General features: G+C 42.8%; 2 protein-coding genes across 3 annotated transcripts in view; both read left to right on the top strand.

The window, feature by feature from the left end:
- Positions 1-17,298, top strand: part of LOC116041963 (26S proteasome regulatory subunit 4) — a 26,564-nt gene extending 9,266 nt beyond the window's left edge. Inside the window, exons 12-13 of one of the 2 annotated variants that reach the window (XM_035995069.1) lie at positions 14,989-14,993; positions 17,286-17,296. The gene's annotated coding sequence lies outside the window, so the exon portion shown is untranslated. Of the gene's footprint in view, positions 1-14,988; positions 14,994-17,285 lie in introns of both variants that reach the window. The other variant, XM_035995068.1, reaches the window with a different exon arrangement.
- On the top strand, positions 2,729-19,295 carry LOC116041941 (calmodulin-1). Its single transcript, XM_031288017.2, has 6 exons — positions 2,729-2,988; positions 8,959-8,989; positions 10,113-10,256; positions 16,922-17,028; positions 17,328-17,463; positions 18,224-19,295. The coding sequence occupies exons 1-6, from the start codon at positions 2,986-2,988 to the stop codon at positions 18,250-18,252; spliced, it is 450 nt and encodes a 149-aa protein (XP_031143877.1). The 5' UTR covers positions 2,729-2,985; the 3' UTR covers positions 18,253-19,295.

The following is a 19,295-nucleotide window of genomic DNA, read 5'->3' as shown; positions in this document are numbered from 1 at the left end:
CTCACCTCTGTGTTGCTGCCAAGAGCAAAGCAGTCAAACAAGAAATCTGTGTGTGCTTGTGAGTGGGGTAGTGACTGGGAGATGCAAAGCAGTAAGAAAAACGGACATCTGCTTATGCAATAGCTTAATTTCAGGGCCGCACACTGAACAAGTTCTTTGGTAAGACGTCCCAATTAGTTCCAGTAACAAATGAAATAGCTCAACTTGAGTTAGAGTTACTAGACCTGAGGACAGGCTGCAGACAGCTTGGACTCCAAAATTAGGAAGTTTGTTTTTCTTTAGTGGATCCACATTTGCTGTAACAAGTGCAACAGCTACTCTCCCTGAGGTCCACAGGGAAAACATTTTTTTTTCATATGATTTATGACTTACATATGCATATACATGCGTGCATAAAACAGGCAATTAAATAAAACAACATGCAGCATTAGTCTGTAATATAATCAGCAGCACTGAAGCATACTCTATACACTCAAATATGCAGTCAACAAATAAAGAATAATAGCCTACACTTCCCTGTTATATTATTGTTATAATAATATATAAACCCTCTAACAGTCCAGACAACCTTAAATATATCTAGGACTCGTTAGAAATCTCTTATGCCAACTAATGTTATTCAGGGATTTCCTGATAAATAATGGTAAATTATTCCACTGAATGGATGGCTTGTACAAAACAGTTCCCTTTAAATCATCGTTTTGGGACAGGTAGGCTACCTTATTATCTATTGTCTTGAATCTGTATGTTAAACACATAGTGATGTTTTATGACTGTTTAGAAGTATTAGGCTGAAGGTCTTCTGTCATTTGAATGAAAACAGATACGAGTGGGGAAACACTTCAGCAACCCGTCATACTGCAGTTACTAACAACACATTGCAGTGAAGACTTGTTTGTACCTATATGCTCCATGGCCCCTGAAGGTGCAAACACACATGCGTACTCTTCACGGAGCACACCTGTGTCTGTATTAAGTGTGCCGCCTGGCTGATGTAACCAGCCGTTTATGGCTTCTAGACTTTGTCCACTGGGTGGTGCTTGTGTCAGGTCACTTCACACACTCAAACAGGCAGGAGGACTACATGTGTATGACAACACCGTGATACTATCCGCTTTGACAAATTCTGCGTCGTCATTGTAACGTTAGCCTATCTACCGAACTGTATTGAGTTTTATTGAGGAAGCAGACATTATGTTAGCTTATGGGACAGCAAGCTGGGTTTTTTTTTCATGAAATGCAACGCAGCCCAGTTGTTTACCGTTTAAATAAGTAGGCACCAACCCTGCCATGCTTCCTTGTTAATTACACGTAGGCCTACCACTTTGTAGTAGCCAATAGTAAGTCTGCGCACTTCCCATATCGAACCTATCAAACATTTACCCCGCACCAATGAAAACCTGTCGCATTTTCCATCCGTCTCGACCAAATAAATCAAAAATATTAACGGACTAATACATCTTTGAAACACGTCGCTGAAAGGTTCGTTGGTTTTTAAGTTTCCTTTATTTATATTTATTATATTTCCATCAAGTGCCACTGCCTGGTGCAATGCAGGTCCCGTGTAGCCAATCGATGCGGCCGACACATTGAGTATAATATTGCAGGTCTGCAGCGGCCAATCAGAAACGCCATCACACACCGGCACAGCAAATTCTCCAGCGTCAAGCAGGCGGTTTCCTGCACTAGAGGTATCCTTCCGCGGCTGAAAACTAGTACTCTGTGTTGGGAGAATCGAACTCTCTTTCTGGAATAATAAGAAGCCAGATGGATGGTAGCTAACGCACCATTTGGGATTTGATTTTTTTTTAATTTAATATGAAGTTCACAATAAGATATATATGTATATTCAGTGAAGTTGAGAGGTCTATCAATTATTTGCTCCAATTTAAAGGCACAGTCTGCATTTTTTTTTTCAATCCTATGAGTTTGATTGTGGTGTTCAAAATTGCAACATATGGCAATACTATTGCAAATAAAGTTATAGTTGCTAGACTTTAGAGTGGAGCCATTGTTTTTTTTGTCTCTTTCCTAATTATATTTGTTATTATAGTAATTTTGCCAAATGCCCACCATCTTCCACATCAGTAACTTTTGATTGTTGATTTCTTCTGCCATGATAGGGACTATGCTTATATTGATATGACATGTAATGGTTATCAGGCGGTGGAAATACGGAGAAAGTCTCTCTAACTAAGTGACAGCTGCTAAAAATCCATACAAGTCAGTGTACCATTTACATATGGGATAATATGGATGGTGATATAGTTTTTTGCCCACTCAAAGTTAATTCTCGTCTTTATGTAAACCATAATGCTCCAATAACTATTTAGGCTTAACTTTAATTTGCAGCTTTATTGCAACTTAATCTAACTTGGCCTAAAAGCTCCCAAGGGGCCTACCAAACAAAATCCATAAAATATTGCTTCTTGCAAGTTATGTTATGTTTCCGGCATTTAGTGCACAAAACAAACAGATCAATCATTTTCAATTAGCCCGCATTTTTTGTCACATGTAGTCATATTTCAGGTACAATTCCAAAAAGTGTGGGATATAGCCAATGGCTTTCTGTTGGTGATACAGAACAAATATCCATGTGAACCTTATTACTTAAGACTCTGGCATTGTTTCCTGTGATAGAGGCCAACAGTTTAGTAAGCTAAGCAACAACATTAACTGTTGGTTGTTGTTGCATCCCCAGTTATATAGTTTAATATGAGTTTAAAGATGCACTCCATGCACTGCAGGCGTTTCAGCCGCGGTGATTGGCATGTCTTCTGCTGGTGGCCTGCGCCGCTGCAGCAACTCTGAATTGAAATAAGGAAGTGAGTGATCAGTTTTAGTGTGGCGGAGGGATACACAGACAATCCCCATTCTGGCCACGGCCAATATACACACTCCTAACCCGCCAGTGGAACTCCATCTAAGGAACGACCACACTCCTAGTCTGCCTCCACAGACCAACAAGCACACAACCCATCCGACATGGTATGTATTGTCATTCATTCTGTGTAGTGGGAAAACGCATTTTAGTTTGAGGAAAGCCTGCTTACTACAAGTGTATACCCGGTGTAGCTAGATTATTGTTTTTTCGTTCCTGCAAACTGACGTTATTTACCAATTTACAGCCATAGATTACGCGTATAAGCTAACGTATAGACGGAAAACGCCCGCAAACCGCATTTTATATGTTCCAGCTAGTGCATGGGATAATGTGAAGCCATATTATGGCATATATCTCTTTTTGTCATGGCGGATTTATGTATGAAATGATGTTCACCTTCAAAATGGGACCGTATTTCCTCATAACTGCGCAATTTATAGAGCGTTATCGGGTATTCGGCTATATCTGGCCAAGTAGCTGGTTCACGGCTGCATGGTACAGATCGAATTAATTCTTGGACTAGATTTAGTGGTATCTGAATAACTAGCAAGCTATTCTGGGTCATTACAGCATAATTCTGTAGCCATAAATGCATTAGGGTGCATTTTACAATCCGCCTTAGGAGCTCAGGCGTGTTGGGAAGCCTAACGTTATTAGAAACATAGGTGAGCCACTCGCTGACATGTATCCATCAGAGGCATCGTGTATCAAGAGATATCCATGTTTTAGGCTCTGTTTCCGCTATTCACACGGTTTGAACACGGCGAACCTGCGAATGACGCTCCTTGCTGCGTTTGGCTTCCCTTTTTCTATGTTGCACCATCTTTGCTCGAGCCGAGCCGTGCCGTTCCATGGTGGGGAATGGCACTATTGTATCTCGTCAGTGTTCCGCAACGGAAACGGACCATATTCTGTAATTACAAGGTTATAGCTATATTGTATCGCCTGGCCCATGAAGGCTACTAAAAAACCGATATGAGAAGCGGTTCCGCCTTTATTGCAGGCTCTGAGGGTTTATCTTAGGCCATGTTATCTATTTGTGTTATGTCGGCTGATTTGGTTGCCTCTTTGCAAATTTTCGATGTTATGCAAATGTGGTAGCCGTGTGCGTTATCCGACACTGGCCACCCCAAAACAACAGCTGTGCAGTTTAGTGGGGTTTTTTCAAACCAACATAATACCAACTATTGTGAAATATGAAAATTACAGGACCATCATGCTACCCTTCAGCTTATAGGCTATAGCCTATATATATATATATATATATATATATATATATATATATATATATATATATATTTTAAATGTTATGTATTTTTCTGTAGCAACTTGCATTCTGTGAAACCATGTTTCAGTAGGCCTCAGTGACTTGCAAAATATATTAACATGTACATTACAGATGTTGGAGACGCACTTTCTCTCTTAACACAAACACACACACACACACACACATACACACACACACACACACTGACATCTGCAACCAGCCATTGAAACAGAGCCCCTTCACTGGCTACGTCACATAAGGAGAAGTTACCAAGTGGAAGTGATCTGGATGTGGAAAATAGGCCTTCACACTAATCCATTGATTATCAAGCCTGATAGATCATTAATGGCCCGAGGGAGTCAAGAAGCTGTAGACCTCTTTCCCCCCCCTCTGCTGTGATCAAATATCCCATGTATGGTAGCAAGCTGCGATACAGTTTCACGTTGCAACGCGGAGCAGTAATTGGAGTGTGAACTGGAATTGTTATAGAGTTAGCCTGCGTATCATCATCCCTGAAAAGTTTAATCCACAGGCGTAAGCCTCTTGTCTGCATCAATACGGCCATTGAAGTGGAAATAGCCTCCCCATTGAGGTGGAAGTATTGAATAAGTAGTCGGACCATACTATGGCCCTATCCTATTCCTGTTACGCTCTTGTTTGGTGATGCATGTTTAGTAACTGGAAGGACATCTGATCCGCTGCAATGAATAATTGATATGCTTGGCGGCAACACCTAGCCATGTTCCATGTTCCCAGTGTCTAGGAGCGATAAAGTGCTCTCTGTGGTCCGTAGAAGTACTCAGCCACCTACCACCACCAACCATATGGTGGACCAGCCTTGTCCACAGGGTGTGGGGATGCTGGTGTTGTTTACACCCCATCCTCTCTCTTCCTCCTCCCCTCCAGACACAGCCCGGCCCAAGGCCTCACTGTCTTTTGTCCAGCATGAAAGAGAATAGGCATTCAGTGCTCTGTGGAGCTCAGTGCTGCTATAGAAAAGCAGTGTGCGACCCGCACTGACTCTTTGTGTTTGTGCTTGTGTTAGGATGAATGGAAGTGTGTATGTGAGTGTGTGTGTGTGTGTGTGTGTGTGTGTGTGTGTGTGTGTGTGTGTCACACCCATCTGTCCGAGTGACAGCTGCTTGTGCATCTTTCACTTGGTGAATGTAGAGACACTACTTCAGGAATTGTTTGAGCGCCTCACAGTGACAGATCAGCAATTAAAAAAAAAAAAAGTGCCTACAGCGTTGATAAAGAAGAAGATAATCGTTGGCGTTCCCTTGCACCATTTTGCGTCCCCTATCAAATTAAACCTGGTGTGAACAGTGAACGATGCAGTAGGGCTGCAACTAACGATTATTTTCATAGTCGATTAATCTGTTGATTATTTTTCTCGATTAATCGATTAGTTGTTTGGTCTCGAAAATGTCAGAAAATGGTGAAAAATGTGGATCAGTGTTTCCCAAACGCCCAAGATGACGTCCGCAAATGTCTTGTTTTGTCCACAACTCAAAGATATTCAGTTTTACTGTCACAGAGGAGAGAAGAAACTAGAACATATTCACATTTAAGAAGCTGGAATAAAAGAATTTTTACTTTTGTCTTAAAAAATTACTCAAACCGACTGATCGATTATCAAAATAGTTGGCGATTAATTTGAGAGTTGACAACTAATTGATTAATCTTTGCAGCTCTACGATGCAGTATGTTTGTACATGGGTAATATGACATCAACTGAGAGCACAAGGTATTCCTCGCTGGCCCTGTGAACTGCCTACTGCCTCCCACAGTCCTGTTTGGAGCGCATTGCTGTGGCTGGCTGCCCGGGCAACAGTGGGAGTGGTTGACCCACTCATGCCAGTGAACTGTTGTAAGACTGGAAGCCTGGCAGTGAACAAACCCTGCCCATAGGACTCTGTGGATGGTGAATCACAGGGAGTTTCCCCCGAACAGTATGTTACATATAGAGAGAGCAAAGGGACACATGGAGGGGAAAGGTCTGGAGGAGGAGGAGGAGTTGGTATTGGCGAAAGTCCAAGTACCAGGGAAAGAAGGAGGAAAAAGGAAGGGATGGGCCGGTAGTAGGCCTGGTGGTGCAGCAACACCATGAGGCCCCAACAGGTTGGGCCTATGCCAGGGGAGGATCCATAGCACTGAGTCACCAAACCTCACACCCAGTCCACTTAGAGAGACAGCAGGGGACAGAAAGAGACAGCAGGAGTGACACAGCATGACAAAGAGGGTGACTAAGGGAAGATAGGAAGCAAGACTTATCAGCAGAGAAAGATTGTTAAATATACACAAGGAAAAAAAGATGAGAGGGACAGAGGAAGAAATACACGGACGAGAAATCTGGGTGGCATGTTAGCATCGGCAGAGCTGTTTTGTCCCTTGACATTTCCGACTCTCAGTGATAGAAATGGAGACGGGAAGAGGGTGCAGGGAGGGAGAAGAATAGCGTTGAATAATGTCAGCTAATTGTATGAGCGCTAGGGCTGAACGATTTTTGAAAATAATCTAATTGCGATTTGTTTTCCCAAATATTGCGATTCGATTATTTTTTTAAGCTCTTTGTCTTCTGTATTATTCAACAAAGAATAATAATATAATAATTTATAGTATGAACACACACACACACACAACAGTGTATTTTTTTTACAGTGCACAGAGAGGAGCTGCCTCCAGCCCCTCTCCCTCGTGAAGTTGCGTGCTGCCGTGTGCACTTGTTCAGAGAGGCTATCGTTACGTTAGCTAGTTGCTGGTGTTCTTGCCGTGGGATTAACTGTACTAATAAAACTGTTGAAACCCCGCGGCCACGCTGCTGTGAAAGCTCCCCGAATGTCATTTATCAGAGTCTGACTGTTACCCCTCTCAGTGGCAGCTCCTCCACTCCATATCTTTATAACGGCGCTAACCGCTAACCGGAGCTAACCGCTAATCAGAGCTAATCGTTGCCTACCGAGCCTTGAGTTCTGCGTGCCTGTATCCATTAACTGCATGTATAGACTCAAGCCCGAATAAAACCCTTCATTTTATTAAAATGGCTGTAAAAGTTTTAAACTACAACTCAGAGTTGTTTGAATGACAGAAATCAGATCAAGGTATGGCGTAGCGTTAGCATGCTAGTTGATGCTTTCTCTGCGGAGTGCAGACTGATTTGCTCTCGCGAGTCATGTGACCAAATCGCAGCTTTTGCGATTAGGAAATCGCGTTTTAACATATCGCGATATTATCGCAAATGCAATTAATCGTTCAGCCCTAATGAGCGCTGCTGATGCTATTCGTGAAACCCCTCGCTGGCTGGATCAATCCGTCCTGTGGCTGCCTGCTACTCAAGCCACAGGGAGAGGCCTTTTGTTTCTGAAAAGTTAAAGGTCAGCTCGCAGTGTGTTATCTGCTAAATCTTATCAAGTCTAACCCAATCTAGTCGATACCAACCAATTGAGTTTACTGACTTGATTTACAAAACTAAGTACACCTCACCTCCAAACATTGACTTTACAAGTCTTCGATTTCCACAGCTGTGAGATTTAAGGACTACTTTGTTATTGGATGTTTGCTTGGCAGTATCCACAGCTAGATTGCTTGTACATACACATAAACACACCAATGGGCTGGAGGAATTTGCTTTGAGGCAGAACTGGTTACTCTGACTAATTCACCTGAAACATGGGGATGGAAAATATTGGTGTTGAGGAAGAATGCCATTAAGGTGTGTGTGTGTGTGTGTGTGTGTGTGTGTGTGTGTGTGTGTGTGTGTGTGTGTGTGTTCCTTTGCTGCCAAGCACAATGATGTCAGTGTGGTCTGTTAACAATAATAATTAAAGAAACGTCTTTTTTTTTATATAAAGCAGCGATGGGAGGTAGCCGTGGGAGTTATTATTTGCGCCTCAAGCTTTGTATTCACACTTTACTGCTCAGCTAGCAGAGGGAACAGACAAGGAGGGGGACCAATCTGCACCAACCCAGCAGGCCTTTTTTCCCTGTTGGTATGACCATGGAAAACACTCCCATGCTGAGATGTCCTGAACCAACCTCGCTTAAGCATTCTCTCCTGCTCTGGAGACGGCACTTCATCTGTTTGATTACAGCATCTCGTTGCTGAGCAGTCGCTCTCGCGTGGACCGCCATGGCGTAGCCCACTTTTTGAACATGGTGTGAGTCAATCCCGTGGAGCCACTCATCAGCCGGAAATTTAATTTTGTGCAGTGCCTTTGTAGAGTTCTCTACGTGGTAGCTTTCTAGCAGTCTTTGAAACAAACACGACCTTTACAAGACATCTTGATAAAGTCTCTGCGGTCAGCGTGAGCCAAGTATCCATATTCATCAGGATCACTTTCAATGTTTATAACAGTTTTATAACTCCAATTGGCATTAAACTATTGCAGAGACAAAATTAATTTAACATGGTATGATTCTGCTTACAGAAGAAAATGCCATTTAGAAAAGAAATGTGAAGGAAATCTTAAGTTACAAATATGGAAACAAGTCTTCTAACTGCTTAATGCTCCCATCCCCAGTGCATTGGTTGCTAGCTAATGGGGCTAGTAGTTAATTTGGGCTATTGTTATTGTTAAATCTTGGCAGTCCTGAGAGCAGATTCCAGCTGAGGCCTCTGGTGATGGCCTAGCACTGGGGCCAACAGACCCCTGAACACTGGGGCCAGTGTTGAGCTGTGTGGTGGTTTGTGGGTGGGGGACAATGAGGAATGCAATGACGCAACAGTTTGGGATTTGGAATAGTTGCCTTGTTGAGAAACTTCATTGTTTGTAACCCCCCTCCTTCTTTTTTTTTCCCCCAACCACAGGCTGACCAACTAACAGAGGAGCAGATTGCAGGTATGAACAGAGAGGTTTTTTTCCCTCTCCTTTACTCCCCCTCATAGCAAAGTCCTTTCTTCACATATTTACTGGCTTCTGGTGAACCACTTCCACTCTATGTTATCCTTTTAAACTTCCTCCGTCACATGAGCAAGGCGCTTTATCCCATAAGCTGTTGTGGTTGCTTGCACGTCACTTATGGAGAGCATAAAATGAAAAAGGATTTGGCAGCCGCCCTCCCTTGGTAGATCATTAGCTTTTCAAAATGTATGTGATTTTTGGCAAAAAGATAACTCTTAGTGAACTGTTGTTTTTTACTGTAAACGTGTATTTATTTTTATTACATTTTTATGAATTTTATGCACACTAACACTTAAAATGTATTTTTGATTTTGTAACATCTACATTAGTCTATGTACTTTGGCTGTGGATTTTATATAAGCCGTTTCTACCACACCCTCGCATGTATTTTTGCATTTCTTCAATGTAATTTGTTTTTTTATGTTCTGTGAAACAACTAAACTAAACTAAAACTAAAATGAACAGGATATAAAGGGGGGAGGGGGGAGGAGCATTTACAGCATGTCAGGAGGGAAACCAGTGAAGCAACAGTGAGTAGACAGTTTTCCAGACAAACTTATGACTAGTTTCGATCACTGAGACACACAGATATTCTTGATAAATAAATGATGTGGCCTTTGTACTAAAACTGTCTGTCTGTCTCTCCATCTGGCTCCAAGGCTAATGCTCACTATTGCCTGCACCTCCCTGGATGGGTTGTTATGGTCCGTCGTTTAGAAGCCTGCTCGTACACGCTGGTGCAGACATTGAGACATTCTTAGAGTAAAACCGGTCTGCTTTTTCCAGCTTCCAACACTCTGCACCATTCTCCTTTTTTCCACAGTATGAGATAAGATCCCTGTGTGGTTTCAGAGCTCGGCACATTTACAACTTCCCTTCTGTCCCCTCTCATGTGGGCCAATTTACAGACAAGCAGGAGCGTAGTTAACAAAGCCCCTTTAGTCACAAAGGGATCAATTAACCTTTTTGGACCTGACTGCCGCGCCCTAACATGGCCCATTTCTGTTAGCTGCATAGCAACAGTAACCTAACCTCTCACTCTTACCTCCACCCCCTACAGAGTTCAAGGAGGCTTTCTCCTTATTTGACAAGGACGGTGACGGCACCATCACCACCAAAGAGCTCGGCACCGTCATGAGGTCGCTGGGCCAGAACCCCACAGAGGCCGAACTACAGGACATGATCAACGAGGTGGATGCTGACGGTCAGTACACATACTTGCCTTAACCCATGATATTAACAACTGTGAGTTACTCGTTACTGATATGACGATCATAAATACGTTCCCTGTTTAAAAGGTCATATCAGGTGCCAAATAAGAAATAGATCTAGCAAATGCCTCTTGATTGGTTCAAAATGGCAAAGTTTAAAGAGGTTTAGAATCACCAGTAGCCTTACAGATGAAGCCCCCTAGAATTCCCCCTCCCACCTGAAGGTCTTTCGGCTGCCAGCCTCGTTTCTCCTAATCTCAAGCCAACCTTCAGCCGCTGGAATGCATTTGTTTATTTACTTATCGTAATTTAGTCTTTAATTATATTTAGTTTTATGTATTTTAATTTATGTCAAGTGACTGACCCATGGAAAAGCTTAAAAAAAAATTTAACAATCGTTTGTTCCCTCATTTTTCTCCCACCTTTTCCCTCCTACATGTACTGTATTTCTTTTGTCTTTTTCCATCAACACTCTTGTGTCTGTGTTTATTTGTATTTTATATCAGTAATCTCAATTTGCGAACATATTTGGTTTTGTAATTAAAGGTTATTACAGGCTGATACCTTGTACTTTAACTTAAGCACAATGTGTTAATGCAGGACTCTAAGGCCTACTTGTTACACACCTTAATGACTTGAGTTCACAACAACAACAAAAACTGTCTGACAGTATCTCATATTGTGTATCAGTCTACACTGTGTAATAAAGTATAAACAGTGCCCTTTTATTGTCCTTATTTTGTGTAGTGAGACTGGGAAACGTGAATAGGATGGTGCATAGGTGCGAAAGAAAACATTCACTCAGATGCTAATAAAGGGCTCAGTAAAGAGCAGTAGTGGGAAAGCAAAATTCCGCAGTAATAATAGGCCTCCAATATGAAAGTAGAATCCATAGTCTATCTACCTCTAATTCGAACTGGTCACCTGTTATCAGTCGCATTTCAATCAGCTGATACACATTTGAATAGGTTAGAGAGGCAAGCTGGAAAACTTGTTTGTATGTTGCTGTGCTGTGAAGAGGGGTTCAAAATGTGCGTTCACTGTCATGCAGTTCTGTTAAACATATCTCTCCCTTTAGCCATGAAGCTGTCCGTGGGTTTGAGTTTTCTGTGACATATTTATGACCTCTGAACATTTTTTCAAAAACATGCAACAGCATGAAGCAACAGTGACATAAAACAGCGACTCAGAGGGGGCAGCGTGGCCTATTACAGCAAGTGTGGACAGGAAGGTAGCCTGCACTGTAATGCCAATGTGTTTGGGGTCAGTAAGCTCGCATGGCACAGTAGGCTCACAGACATTGCAAAAACAAGTTAAAAAGAAGAAACAAAATGTATTCAGCCAAGTAGCACAAGAGGAGGGAACTTGCAAGAAAGGGAATCCCTGACACGTCATAATGTCGTCACGGTGTCTCGGAGCCAACTATCACCCGGGACGCCCACAGGTGTATCGTTGCTAAGGACGGCGCTATCGCTGAAACCACGTAGCTTGCATGTTGTTTAAAACCTTGTAATAACAGTGGCCGGAGATAGCTCACTTGGTAGAGCAGGCGCACATATATAGAGGTTTACTCCTCGACGCCGCGGGTTCGACTCCGACCTGCGGCCCTTTGCTGCATGTCGTTCCCCCTCTCTCTCCCCTTTCATGTCTTCATCTGTCCTGTGGAAATAAAGGCCTAAAATGCCCGAAAAAATAATCTTAAAAAAACAACCTTGTAATAATAAAACATAAACAGAGGAATGATTTTGTGTTAATTGTAAATTGAGTATGGAACCAGATAGGGCTGTGCAATTAATCGAAATTTTAATCGCAATTACAATTTCGGCTCCTAACGATCACAAAAGCAGAGTAATCGAGAAAAATGATTATTTTGCACATTATTTAGCAAGTAAACTCCTATTTCGTCTTGTGTTTTAAATGGGGAAAAAATTTTTAATGGGAAAAGTATGAATGCAAATTTCACAGTTCAAGGTGTTTTTGCCGTTGATTTTTTTAAAAATTCAGTAATTGCAACATCTTTCCAAAAGACGACTAACTGTGTTATAATCATGATTTCAATATTGACCAAAAAATGTGTGATTTAAGATTTTTTCCATAATCGAGCAGCCCTAGAACCAGATGAAAATGACACGCTGCTATAGACTAATTTAATTGTCACTTTCCACTATGTGCTCCGTTGTTCTGCACACCAGGTCTTGCTACTTTATTTAGGCCAGCATTAAGTAACTTGCAGATATTTCTGGTCCGTCTCGTCTCCCAAAACACCTCTTTGGCTCAGACGAGCTCCGGCTTTATGCCTGGCGTAACCTTCTTACAGATGAAGTCTTTCCAAGTGCCAAACAAGCTTGATGGGATTCTAATCTGGTGACTCTGGCTGTTTTCACCCAGTCTGATTTCATTACAATCGTACGTTAATGTATGTTTTAACATCTACAATCTTTTCCAAACCCTAACTAAGTTGCGTTGTTGCCTAAACCTTAAGTACATACAGTTATTTCTTACTCAATATAATTCATTTCCCACTGTATTGCTTTTATTTTCATGCAGTTCTGTTATGTATAGATCCGTATAATCAGTAACTAGAGCCGTGTCTCCTGCCGTCTCAAAGCATAAAAACAACAGTAACATCTGTAGCCTGTCAGGGTTTTTACAAAAACCAGCATAATATTTTCAGGACCTGACCAACATTGATTTGACCATATATATGTAATATACGTATGCTCTGTGTAGGAGGCGCACTCCCTCATACAGTACACATCAAATATGATAAGAACCGCTGATTTCAGGCCAGTAAACCACTTCAGATACCACAGTCACTGCTCCTCCGGGTGGATACAGTAGATAAACCATTGCAACTGGTGTCCACACACGGACGCTTAGGGGCGTTACGAGTCGGCCCAGCGTTGACTACGTCATTGCGGGGGGGTCTCGTTCTGGCCAAGGCCAGAACACGGCCCCAGCTGGGATCGGTCACAGATATGCCTGGGTCCCAGCAAGGAGACACAGGAAATTCTAGGTGGCTTCATCTGTATTCTACAAAACAGTTAATATTAATGTGTTTCACACTATATACTTCATCATACACTTGTTAAATCTTGCGATTGGACCTCATACACAGTGCTAATAGACAACTCGGTCATCATTTCTGCTAAATCCTAAACAGAAGAGTGGATTCATCATGGTGTGCCGGAATCTTGCATGACAAAGACAGCAGGGAATTACATTGATTTTGTTATTCATTTTCTATCTGGGCAAGTGATATATGTCACTAAACATATACTCAGTGCAGTCGTTTGGCCTAATTTACTGGGGAAATGTATTTATTGTTAATTGTGTACGCATTTTACAAAGGCTATGGTGTTTTGATATTTAGGTTAATAAGGTGATGCCATTATGTTCCCATTAGCAGTTTAACTTGTCATTTTCCGCTCACAGCCCCATTTTTAATCAGTGAAATGACTTTCAGTAAAATTCCAATTATAGTTCAATACTAGGAGGTACAATTCCTTGGGAGATCTATCCATTAATTTCAGTCATTTTGGAGGAATAGAATCATAATTCCACATTACCATTTTGTTGTTTGAAAAAAAAACCTCTGTTACAAAATGCATGAGGGATTAAATAGAGCATCCATTACTGCCCCATCTCCAAACACATCAGTAGTGTTGTTGCCCACCTCCCTCCCTTTCCTACCAACTGCCAACCAACTGTCCAAGCCAACTGTCTGTCCAGATTTTCAGATGACACGTCTCTCTGTGTCAGCAGTTTAGTCACTGTGCGTTCAGCTCCATCATAGTTGACAATGTCAGGGATATGGAATGCGCAGGAGGTGCGTTCAGTGCTTGTGAGTAGAGCAGGATACGTGTCAAAAGACTCAGCGCTAGCACCCATGCTGAGTGCCATGATTTATTCACCCCATGAACAGAGGTTCACCACGTCCTCCACTGCAGTGGGTCTCTCCAAGGCACTGTGAGTGATTTAAAGAGAGAATGAAAGACAGAAAAACAGAGAGAGGAGTCTGACCGTCCTTGGGCAGTAGAGTCGAGGCTGTTAGCTGTCAGTGGAACTTCACCCCAGTGGTGCTCTGTTAGCTTATAGGATTTTGTAAATGGGAATGCATTGATCAGGAGAAATCAATTGCACCGCAGCTTGGCTGCCCCTTTATTGAAACATCCTCCCACCATCCACAGCACTCTCCCCCCTCCCCCTCAGTTGCACCCAAGAGCAAGCGTACACACACACACACACACACACGCACACACACACACACACACACACACACACACACACACACACACACACACACACACACGCGCACACGCACACACACACCATCACTAACATCCCCTTGTTCTGCCTCTGCCTCCCTTGGCTGATGCAATCTAGGTCAGACAGCAATGAAGCTAGTAATGGAAAATAAAAGTGGTTACATAAGGCCTCTCTGCGCTTTGCACATCCCGTACCCAAATCGGCAGCCATGGGATGTCAGCTGGCCCCATTGAAAATCAACTTTATTTACCAAACAAGGAGGCCACGGCAAAGTATTCCAATGAATGGAAGGGAGGATGGAAGGCTTGTGCCAGACAGAGAGCTGTTAAAAGAAATAGTCTCTTGGCTATTTGATTGTAAAAGCCAGACCGCAATTTATGAACAATGTGGGTTACAGTATCAAACGAAATTCTCGCTGTTAATCTTACAACCACACAGATCGGGAAGCAAGCTAGCCAAACGTGCTTGAAAGGATACAGGAGCCTTCCATATTCCTGGCATATAACAGACCATGCTTAGCTCAAATATGTAAAAGAAAAAGATAAAACAATTTAAATATGGATTAAATAACTGAATCACCCGCCATCATTACACAACTCTACATTTTGATTCTTCACCGGGATGGAAGTTGGCTTTATGATGCAGGAAAAACGATGACCACACACACACACACACACACACACACACACACACACACACACACACACACACACACACACACACACACATACACAAAAGTGCGCCGAGAAGCCTCAGCCTTCGATAGTTTGCGTCAGCACCTCTTATGTGTAATCGCACCATCTCCCACTCGGTTCACTCCTTATATTCTCTCCTCTTCACAGCTCCCTCATCTCCATCTCCCTATCTACCGCCCACTCCCTCCCTCCCTCTCTTTTTTTTACTCTCTTTCCCTCCTACCATTTTCTATCTCTTCCCGCCTGCCATCCACCATATCTTCATCCCTCCTTGTATCCATCCCTCCCCCCCTCAAACCGCAGCAGCTGGCTTGAGGTGCTGTTAAGCGGATATCACTCGAGGGCTGCCTTGCTGCTCTAGTCATTGTCCCCCTCAGATGATGGTTTTCCAGTTGCAGTCCTGCCCTTCTCCAAAACTGTGACAACCTCCCAACCCCCAGTTTTCCCTCGGTGCTGCTGGCTGCCTCTGTGCGTTAGATAACAGGTCCTTAGATTGTTACCCCGAGCTATGAGATCACCATCTGCCCCATCACATTACTGCATTCCTTTTCATTCCACACACACGTCCATTCTCTTGTTCTCTCTATATCGCACTCTCTAAGGCGTGCTCTGTCATTGGTTAATCTGCATACAATCCCTCTGCCCCATCCATCCCACCCCGGGGCTAATCCTCTCGGGTACTTTGCCCTCGGTGTCCCTGACCTCCTCTTCAATCCCCTGACATTTTGTTTTGTCAGTTTTTAATTATAATACACCGCCCACACTCCCAACATCTCCAGGTCCACATTAAAGCAAGCCTCCCCTTGCCATTAGATTCCCCACCAACCGTTCCCATCCTCCCTCCTGTGGTTGCAGTTGGTGAGCTGCTGAGTTCCTCACAGATCCTTCCTCCGTCAAGAGGGTCTGATCCCCTGCTAATCCAGTCTTGACGAGGGTAACATAGATATTGATCCGACTGCACGCATACGTACATGCGCCACCAGCACAGCAGTTGTCATTAGCACGTTGACGTCAACGTTGAAGGGAAAGAGGGACAAAAAAAAGGACTTAAGGGTGGAAAGAAGTGGACGTGAGGGAGGGAGCATCTGAATGTATACACTCCACACCCCCTTTTTGACCTTCTCCTTTCCCCTCCAGCCAGTGTTTCTGACAGAGGCACCCGGAGAGATGAGCCTTTGGTTTATCCAGGCTCCTTGAAGGCCAAGCTACAAAGTATACTACATGTCTACATTATGGATGACTGGCCATGCCCCGCAATCCTGCTGCACTGTGTATAACATATGCAACATCTTCCCAGGGCTTCCCTGAGGAAGAAAAGGAAACACACACCCCTTCCTCTGAGCCAGCGTTAGCTGGGTTTATCACAGGAAGCAAGGTGTTTACTAAAATGATTTTTAGTGCTGCTCCTCTCCCTGCGATTACGAATGTCTCAAGTTGCACCGTCACTGACAGGCACGCCTCTGGAAAGAGAGGTTTTGGTCCATAGGATAATAAGTGTACATGCTAGTGTCATTCACAGGAGGGGGAAAGAAGAGGACTGGAGGACTGAACGAATATTAAGTCCTCCAGTCCTCTCTGAATATTTTCAGTTGCTTTTCATCAACTAAATGCTGGGTTCAATTATGTTAAGTTTGCTTTTTAGGTAATTGCAATTTTTGCCGATTAAGTGTGCCTCATCGATCGCCCTTTTCCAGGTAATGGAACCATCGACTTCCCAGAGTTCCTGACCATGATGGCCAGAAAAATGAAGGACACAGACAGCGAGGAGGAGATCCGTGAGGCTTTCCGGGTATTCGACAAGGTAAATAAAGGTTTTAGGAGTATAATTATAATTATAGAACAGTTTCTATGCTTGGCAAACTAAAGTTTTAGCTCTTTTTTTATTTTATATTCATGTGGAGCAAGAAGTCGAGTCTTTTTAAATAAGCGTGATGACTCACAGGTGAGATAACTAAAGCTTAAGACATGCCAGGCTAGTGGTAAATAAGAGTTTTTGTCTTGCACCTTAATTTATCAATCTGGTGGGAATTGTTACCCCCACCAGTGAGCCTGTGGGAGTTTTCTGTTTCACACATTTGGTCCCATGGCGCATGTTTCCAGGACGGAAATGGCTACATCAGCGCTGCAGAGCTCCGTCACGTCATGACGAACTTGGGAGAGAAGCTAACGGACGAGGAGGTGGACGAGATGATCAGAGAAGCAGACATTGACGGAGACGGACAGGTCAACTACGAAGGTAAGATAAAGACGGTTGTAAAAAAAAAAAAGGAAGCGCGTACTAAAATGTCATGGTGCACAAATAGCTTTAGTTTCTAGGCCACGGTGTTAAGCTTTTATTAAACAAGGGGGACCAGAGCACTTCATTTTCCAAGCTGTGTATTTCTCTGAGGGCAACTGCAAGACAAGCCAGCCACACATAATAATAGTTATTAGATAGGGGCTATAGATGGAGCCTGCTGAAACAGAGATGGGAGAAAGCCATCCTTCTGAATTATCATCAGTGTGCCAGGAGCCTTTCCACTCTTTCTTTTCTTGCTCTCCCTTCCCCCTACTGTCGCTCCCCTGGCACGAGAGACTGCGCTCATTTTCTAGAAGGCTGTTGATATGTTATGAACAGGTCAAAAGTCTTGGCTGAAAAGTGCCCCACTTCTATACTCCCCATTGTACCACAGACAGAATATGTACTCAGCAGACAATGAACGTCTTCTCTTATTAATTTTGTATTTTAAATGTGCGCGTGCATTTCGCCATCCACAACTGTAAGCACAAAGCAAGAGCTTTTTCTAGTCAAATGGGTTTAATGAGATGAACATGGAAGCCGTTTTAGAAAGGGGACACTAATTAGGATGTGTTCTGAACCTGTTCAAGTTGATTAAAACATGAATAAAGCATTAAACGATTTAGCAGGTGACTGCTCTTCCTGGCAGCTGGCTGTGCCAAAGCCTTAAAGCTGATGTCCTTATTGTCTTCTGTCCTCTCTCTTTGTCTCTCTGCAGAGTTTGTACAGATGATGACTGCAAAGTGAGGCTTGCCCGCCCCATCCTGTCCCCTCTTAGAAGAAAAAAAAGGAAAAAAAAAAAAATCAAAATGTTTTACTTACCTCTTGGAAAAAAAAATAATGTTCATTTATTCATACTGTTTCTGTATAGAAAATAATTGAATGTTGAAATGAAATATCCTTCTGTCCACACAGGAAAAATATAAAAAAAATATACAAAAATAACTGCATGAAAATGATGGTTAGTGATCCTGTCCCCTCCCCCTGGAGATCAGTTTAGCATCAGTACTTAACAAGTAAAAATAATAACAACACACCCTGTAACTACAACCTTCAGACTTAAGGCAAATGCATTTTGCGAACTCCTACCAGCTCCATTTACTAGTGGTGAATGTCTGGGCTGGCCATCTCTTCTTTCTCTCTCTGTTTTCTGTTCTTCATGCATGCAGCTTGAGACCGGAGCACTAACCCCCCTGCCCCCCCCACCCCTCCTCCGGGCTACCAGAGCGTGCTGATTCCACTATAAGCTGTCCTCTTGTTGGTTTGGTACAGTTTTTTTGTATTTGGAGAGGAACCCTGTACTGTTAAGATGAGAGCGTATACCAGGTTCTAACTCAAGCGTTAAAGTGGAATGGGACTTAATTGTATGCTAGATAAAAAGAGAAAAAAAACGATGTACAAAAAATACATTTTCAAATGTTTGGCATGTTCTTTTGTTTTTGTTATGTTATTTGGACGGCCATCTTAGTAGTTGTGCGTCCTGCCCTTTTTAAAGGAGGGGGGGACTTAAAGAGTCTTACGGTGAGCTTTCTACTTTTCTTTTCTTTTTCTCGCTAAGATGGAGTGTCCATCCTCTTTTCTTGCAAGAGAGAATCACTGGCCTTCACTTTTTCTTCTTCTGTTTCTTGACTCAAGTGAGGGGTGTACTGTGTTCGCAGCGCATGCTGTTAGGAGTGTCAGCACACCAGTTCTTTGCAACTCTTCATCTGAGTTCAGTTTACATTCATTCCAAGTTGTACATGCTAGTCTTTATTTTTTTTTTTTTTTCAAATAAAAGACCATGAACTTTA

This window comes from Sander lucioperca, chromosome 19, assembly GCF_008315115.2.
Source record: "Sander lucioperca isolate FBNREF2018 chromosome 19, SLUC_FBN_1.2, whole genome shotgun sequence".
In the NCBI taxonomy this organism is placed as follows: domain Eukaryota; kingdom Metazoa; phylum Chordata; class Actinopteri; order Perciformes; family Percidae; genus Sander; species Sander lucioperca.
The sequence above is the reverse complement of the archived record's forward strand: the minus strand, read 5'-3'. Positions and strand labels throughout refer to the sequence as shown.